At 36.2% G+C, this 7671-nt stretch overlaps 1 protein-coding gene across 1 annotated transcript; it reads right to left on the minus strand.

Moving 5' to 3' along the window:
• Positions 1–809: 809 nt before the first annotated feature.
• LOC100170428 (uncharacterized loc100170428) lies at positions 810–6980 on the minus strand. The gene is given in 5 exon segments (NM_001130204.1): positions 810–983; positions 2927–2992; positions 4141–4197; positions 5024–5128; positions 6944–6980. Coding segments are annotated over 5 exon segments (315 nt in total). The 5' UTR covers positions 6968–6980; the 3' UTR covers positions 810–920.
• Between the last annotated feature and the right edge of the window lie 691 nt (positions 6981–7671).

A 7671-nucleotide genomic window follows, 5' to 3' on the forward strand; every position in this document is an offset into this window, starting at 1 on the left:
TGACCTGTAGGAGATAAGATACTATAGACAGGAATCTTTGAAGCGATTCTTGAGAAATTTCACAAATTTTGATAAAAACAAATAACTTTAGGAAAGCATTGCAACTTGGTAGTTTGGAGTACACAGGCAGTTCTACCTATTCTGGATTCCACAGGATCTGTTCTCTCTAAAAATGTATAATTTTCTGGGATAAACCTTCTGTTAGTGGAATTTTTGACCTTGAAATCTAAAGTATGCAGCTTTCTGGAGCAGTGCTTTTGACCTATACAAGTGAGAAATCTCCATAAAACTATATATATTTGGTATTGGCACATTCAGGAGACATGGGACATTCCAAATCAGTTGTATTTTCATGCATAAAATAATTTTTGTTTCTGGTGTATGTGTTTATATTATGAAAAATATTGTTTTTTTTTTCATTTTTTAGACATTTAGAAGCCTATATCTTGTTACAGAATTAGAATTACACAAAAATTCCACCATATTTTGAAAGCTTAGGTTGTCCTGAAAAACACCATTTATAGTTTTCCTGGGTAAACTAAAAGTCCCCCCGAGGAAAAGCCCCAAAAGTGAAACAGTGCAAAATGTTCAAAAACTGTCTGGCAGTAGAAGTTCCACTTTGTTCAAAATGGTTGGCAGTGAAAGGGTTAATTGGCTTTTTCCATTGTTTATTGGTTGGTGTTTTTCCCCCTTATTGTTTATTGCCTGTTTTGTTTTACATGTTTAACCAGCCTATGATTAAGTACATAATGCCACTTCTACAAAAACTGTATATCACATAAGTCTTATTTTAAGAATAAACAATATACTTGATTTTAAGCATGCATTTATTTTTTTTTAGAATTTTCTAGAAATTTTTGAGATTAAGAGAAAAAGAAGCATTTGTTATCTTTGGGATCAGTTTTGCAAGCATTGGTGATTCAGTATAGCTTCCTGATGGTTTCCCTTAGTTGCACTATATCAGCACCACTGAACTGCTTGATCTGAGAGGGAGAAAGAAAAATACAATTTTGAAAAACATTTTCTAACAGTGTTACTTTCCCACACTTCTCTTTCAGTTTTAGGCAGTAATAGAATATGGCAATTCTAGATATAGAATCAAATATTAAGGTGCCCATACACAGTTATGAACTGCCAATTCAGCAGCTAATGACCAATTTGGGCCATAACTACTCATGCAGCATTGAAGAACCTGTTAGCAGAGCCACGGTTCCTGTGTGATATAATTGCTGGCACCAGATCCCAAAATATTTGGATCTGACTGATTTAGCTCAAATGATACAATATGGTGGAGGAAGAACCATGAGGCAGATTTATCAAATTGTTAAATTAGAAATCACCACATTAGATTTCCCCATATTCATTCCTATGGGATTTTTTAATGTGGTGAGCTCTAATTTCACAGTTTGATAAATCTGCCCCTATATATGCTGTACAGAAAAGGAAAAACGTTGCACTTTATATACAGTATAGCTAAAAGTTTTATAGGGAATAAAACAAATTTTGACTCCAAAATGAAAGGGGTTATATAACCAAAAACCTGTATAACAGTTTGAATAATGAAAGCAAACACATTTTTTTCCATATACTGTACCTCTTTTTTTAACATTAAAAGGGTAAAGTGATACTGACGCCTAAAACTAAATCCATTTTTAAATATATTATAATATTGTCTTTGCATGAACTTTATAGTTTTGCCATTTAACTATTTGCCTGATGCTTTTACATTCCCTATCTGATCCCCCATGTTTCTCTATTAGGGGGCTGCCATATTTGTGCAGCAGGAGTCCGTTAGCATTAGAAGCTATAACTGACAGGCTGAGAAGGGACAGTCTGGTTGGCAAAACAGTCAGGTTTAGGAACTTCAGGTAACAATTAATTACAAAAGCAGCCCTATCAGCGAAAAATGATTAACATGACCTATAGGTAACTTTTTATGCGCATTCATAATTTCAAAAGTATTTTTTTCGCGTCAGTATCACTTTAATGAATATGGTTTGTACTGAACATGCTTTTTACTTATTGTTTAAAATAAAAAATATTTATACATTTTATTATTTCTAGCACTAAACAAGGCAAAATCTGAAAATGAAGCCACAAACAGTGGAATAAGGGGGACACCTTGGGAGCAGGGTACACAATTGCAATATTGTGTTCTAGGCTGTTGCCTACTCCTAGTCCGTGCCCTTATGACTCACATTTGTTGCGCATTCATTCACCGTGAACAAATGAGTGCACATGTACAAATAAAAGAATGTAGATGAATGAATGTGCACAAATAAATGCACAGAGTGGGTGGGAGCAAGGTGGCCAGCAGGGTTGCCTAGGGTGCCCAGCTAGCTTGGCCTGGCACTGACGATTGCAAAAGGACCGGTGCCACCATGGCGTCCAGCAGCAGTGTTGGCATGCAATATTGGTAAGGGGATGACAAGTGATATGTTGCGCTGTGAAGGGGGGGAGGGTAACCTGGTTGCAAATTTTGCACCTGGCCTGTGGGTATTTAGATTCATATCTGAACAGAATCAAAAATCAAATCTGCAGTCCTCTGAGGAAACCTCTATAAAATAAAGTGCTGCTTTTTTGTGACATAGAATGAGTTCAGTTTCAGTTTTGCCCTGTTTTGTGCAAGAAGAAACAAAAACAATACATATTTACTAATTAAACCAATAGGCGAAAAGTAAGTTCAGCACAAGCTCTCTTTATTGAACTAATATTAAAAAAGGGGGGTATACAGGCCTTTTCCCTGTGCAAGATGCCTCTCCTCTGATCATCTGTGCCAGGTAAAGACTTGCATTCTTGCATATCACTCATTCCTCAGTATGTTCTTTAGGTGATATTACTTGACATAGCCACATTTGATAGTGCCATAGAAACTCTGCCACTGAACTGGGGAACCATATACTGTAAGTTAATAAGCTCTGCTTACCTTTAGCCGATCTTTGTAGAAAGCGAACGTTGGGGTGGAAGTAATTTCACAGTGTTGACACAGTTTCTGAAAAGAAATAATTAAAATAATGAAGATTCAGACACAGTTATAGGAAAAAACATGAGGATAGAATGCTTTAGTGTGCAAAAACAGGGACCATCTCCCATTTGTTTGTTTATTTCATTTCCAATTAGTTTTGTTAAATTATGTGTATATGCTATTGTTATAATAGGTTGATATATATATATTTTGCAGTTATATTTTACTATATAATGATTGTGATATTTAGTGATACAGGTATAGGACCCATTATGCAGAATGCTTGGGACCAAGGGTATTCCGGATAAGGGGTTTTTCCGTAATTTGGATCTCAATACCTTAAGTCTATTAAAAAATCAATAAAACATTAATTAAACCCAATAGGATTGTTTTGCATCCAATAAGGATTAATTATATCTTAGTTGGAATCAATTACAAGGTACTGTTTTATTTCTACATAGAAAAAGGAAATCAGTTTTAAAATTCTGAATTATTTGATTAAAATGGAGTCTATGGGAGACGGGCATTCCGTAATTCGGAGCTTTCTGGATAACGGGTTCCCGGATAAGGGGTCCGATACCTGTCTATCCCCTTATATCTGGTTATATTCATTTATATGACTAATATTTTTAAATTAAAAAATTGCTGTAGCAGCTCATTTTTATTGCTTGCAAACATATACAAATTGATTGCAATGGACTTTAGCCCCTGGTATAGCCATTCTAGGCATCAGTGAGCTTGCCAACAGTATGTGTGATTCTGGCAGCATGAAAATATGCATTGATATCAAATGGACTACTAATATTCTAGCATTTTAAAATAGTGGGACATTATTCCTTATATATTGTTCAACAGTATTGTCAGAAAATACTTCATATACACTTGGGGAATGTAATAAAAGATGCAAGGTTTGCTATGTGTCTGTCCATCCATAGCAACCAATCATCAGATAGCATTTACTGGTCACCTATTTAAAAGCAAATATCTTAATGGTTGCTGTGGGATACTGCACCAGGGCAAACCTAGTGCTTTTTATTAACTATGAGGGATTGTAAATCTACAGGACAGGTGCCTCCTTCCGCTTGTCTCTTCAACATAACTTAATCTTAAGTAGCTCTATATAAACAAAAAATATACGTACATACATACATACATAGAAAACAGTATTAACTTACTGGTGCATCATCCAAAACTTTGTACAGCAAAATATCAGGATATTCAGTACATAGTTTCTGTAAGAGGAACGCAATAAAAATAGTTTACATCAGACAATAACCTGTGTGAGTCCATAAATGACATTTATAAATCTTTAATATGACTCTCTTTTCCTACAAGTCAGGCCTATTAGGGTAATGGCAGCAGAACACAGGAATGCCAATATCCTTATTGTTCACTGAAACAAGTAGGCAATGGCTGTAAGCTGACATTTTATAATGTCAGACTTTTCAAAAATATTGGTTGTTTCTTTAGAAGGGTAATGATGACCTAGATTAAAAAAAACCCGAATGGATGTGAATGGCTGTTTCTGTGAGTTCCTCACAAAGTTTGTAACTAAACAAGAAGTCTAAACTTTATTGCATTTTTTTGTTTGACACCTGTTATTTTTTTTTTTTTATGTTTGAATGTTTATTTCTCAGTTCGCTGGTGTTAAGTTCAGCTCAGGCCCAGAAATGACCAGAGGTATAAAGCAGTTTGGCTGATTCTGACCATGGTGCTTGAATGCTGGGGTATGTATGGCACCATGTGGAGATGTACCACCCTGAGATCCTATAGCTCCCGTTACAGCCTTTTGTTGGGCCATTTGTCTGAATGAACAGGAGAATGCTATTAGACAATCCCCTTGAATTACTGCTGTGTATAGTTCAAACCAGTCAGTCAGATAATGCCAACCAACAAAATATTTTACAAATTATGCCCTATGGTGTAAAGCTGTACGAGTGGCTTGTGGTGACAGAAAACCCTATGAATGTATCTCATGAAAGTGTTTTTTGTTTTTCATTTTAAATTTCAGCAATTAAATGCGTGCACACATACATAAACACATTTTACACCACTTACTTCATATTCCGGGGCAACTATTGTACACTGGCCACACTTGTGTGAAGAAAAGTTGACCAACACAAGTTTCTGACCAGCGTCTCGCAGTGCATATTGCAATTCCTCCTGTTAGTGAAGAAATGTTTATACATTCATGTCTTATTTTACACATACAGAAATGCACTTACATAATAAGCTGTCATGAATACATAATTCCATGAATTAAAAAATTAGAAGGGTCATGACAAAAAACTGATTTTAACAGGAGCTTGTCAGTTTGCTTTTAAAAAAATCTACCTGGCATTAAATTAATCTTCTAAAGCTAACACCCTGCACCCCCCCAGCCCCATCTGTGCAATACCTTAAGAAAGAATAAAAAAATGTTTAAAGAGAAGATATTTGTTTTGATATTTCTCTGCTTATAACTGACCAGAGAAACATCAAATAGCTCTTCTAGCTTTCCAAGTAAAGCGAAATCACAACAGGTGTTTATCCTTCTTTAAAAAAAAATTCTGTAAAGTGCAGAAGTGCTTAGAATGGTGCTTTGAGTAAATTAACATTGTATTAATTTGTTAAAGGGTTTTAATTTCATTTAGTTTTTAAGATCATAGGAAAACAACATGGCTATGACCTTGAGTGGGTCTTAGAATGGTGCTCTGAGTAAATTAACATTGTATTAATTTGTTAAAGGGTTTTAATTTCATTTAGTTTTTAAGATCATAGGAAAACAACATGGCTATGACCTTGAGTGGGTCTGGTTTCAATGGGGAGAAGTAGAAAAAGTTGGTTTTATAAATATAGATTTCTGTGCATGGTTTCCTACACACCCACTCCCCCCTGTGTGTTCACACTGTTTCTGAAGATCCACCATGGCAGTATAAATAGAGAAAGGGGGTACTGAATCACAGAACATAAAGGGGTGCAGGAGTAAAAGAGAGATACAGAATGGCTGGAACTGAGCAAGCAAGGAAAGATGGTGATGATAAGGAAGCCAAGTAGAAAGATAAAGAAAAATAAAGCAATACATCTGCCCTTCTCATACTGTACTCAGTGCAGGTACCTCTCTGGCCTCTGCCTAGGTTTAGCATTGCATTAAATAATTAATAAACTAGTGATCATTTAAAAAACGTAACAGAGAAAGAAAGGTCATAGCTGCAACGACATGACCCCATTGAAAATGGAAACAGGGACATAAAGCACCAACAGTTCTTGGCCATGCTCACATTGAAGTGATGTCCCCAAGGACCATGCCCATTTCCTATAAGCACACACCCCTTTTTGCATAATTGGAATGGCAGCAGCAAGAGTAGGACTGCCCTATTAAAAGGTGGGACAGGTGGAAGGCAAAATGTACATTTTGGTGAGTTGGCTTGCACAGCTTGAGTCTAGAAGAATGATGTGCCCTCCTTATTAGTAATATTTGGCCAAATCAGCCCACTGATTTTACTGCGCTTAAAGGTGGAGATTAACTTTAAGTGAATGTCCTGTTCCTAGCTTCCTTTCAATTGGTCTCCAATTTTTACAGAGTTTAAAAATTATAGTCCTTCTACTTCTGCCTCCTTAAAGCTTCCAAATGGGGTCATTGACTCCAGCAGTCAGAAATCTATTGCTCCATGAGGCCACAATCTTGTTTTTATTCTTACTGTTTAACTACTTTCTATTCAGGGCCTTTTTATTCATATTTCAGTCAAACTACTGCCTGGCTGCTATGGCAAACTAAGCCCTAGCAAATTCCAAACTGAAAAGCTGCTGCACAAAAAGCTAAACAGTTCAAAAATGATAACAAATGATCACCAATTACAAATTTTCTCGGAATATCAATGTCTATGTCATACTAAAAGTACATTTTTATGGAAACAAGCCCTTTAATATAAGTGAAAAAAAATTGTCACAAGGATACAGGATGGGACCTGCATGGGGTCCGAAAGCTCATATACTTACCACGCTTCTTAGGTACCTAATCATTTTTGCGTCAATCTTCTCACTCTGCAGTATCAAGCCCTCTGCCTTTCAGTCTTTAATATACAGAAAAAGTGGAGGCGGGGCTTTGTGATGAACTGCCATAATTCTTACTTCCCTCCTTAGTATGTGACATGTGCCTGTGGTGAAGGGTGTAGGTAAGCTCCCATTAATTGGCTGTAGAGCGTTGGTTTTTGAGATGTGTAGAACACACCCAAACAACAACATAAAAAAGACAAGCTTGGGAATTCTGAAAATGTGTGCATGGTTAAATTATACTGATATTCTAAATATTCAGGCCTTGATTTGAGTAGAAAGCCAGTTTTTTCAAGTTAATTTAAATTAAAGTTTAGGGATCCGCAGGGAATTTTCCAGGGGTGGGTCCCTTTTATGTCATGGTTTTCATTAATGATTTGGTGCTGGCCATTGTAAGCAATGTATCAGTGTTTGCAGATGTCACAAAACTCTGAAGACCCATCCTTAGGGCTAAAATACACAAAATATAGTCAACTCTTTCATACACTATCAGATTTTATCTAGTCAGATGCAGATGCAGCTCTGCCTTCCCACAGGCACGTTATGTCAGATGGCACACCTTCCAAGATTTTTCTATCAGTCCCATTATTTTTTAACTTATGCAACTACATCTGACTTGTAGGATCTGACACCATTCTATGAAATCTCCTGTGTAGTTTAGCTCTTAAAGGGGA

The sequence above is a fragment of the Xenopus tropicalis genome, chromosome 1 (genome assembly GCF_000004195.4).
Source record: "Xenopus tropicalis strain Nigerian chromosome 1, UCB_Xtro_10.0, whole genome shotgun sequence".
Lineage (NCBI taxonomy): Eukaryota > Metazoa > Chordata > Amphibia > Anura > Pipidae > Xenopus > Xenopus tropicalis.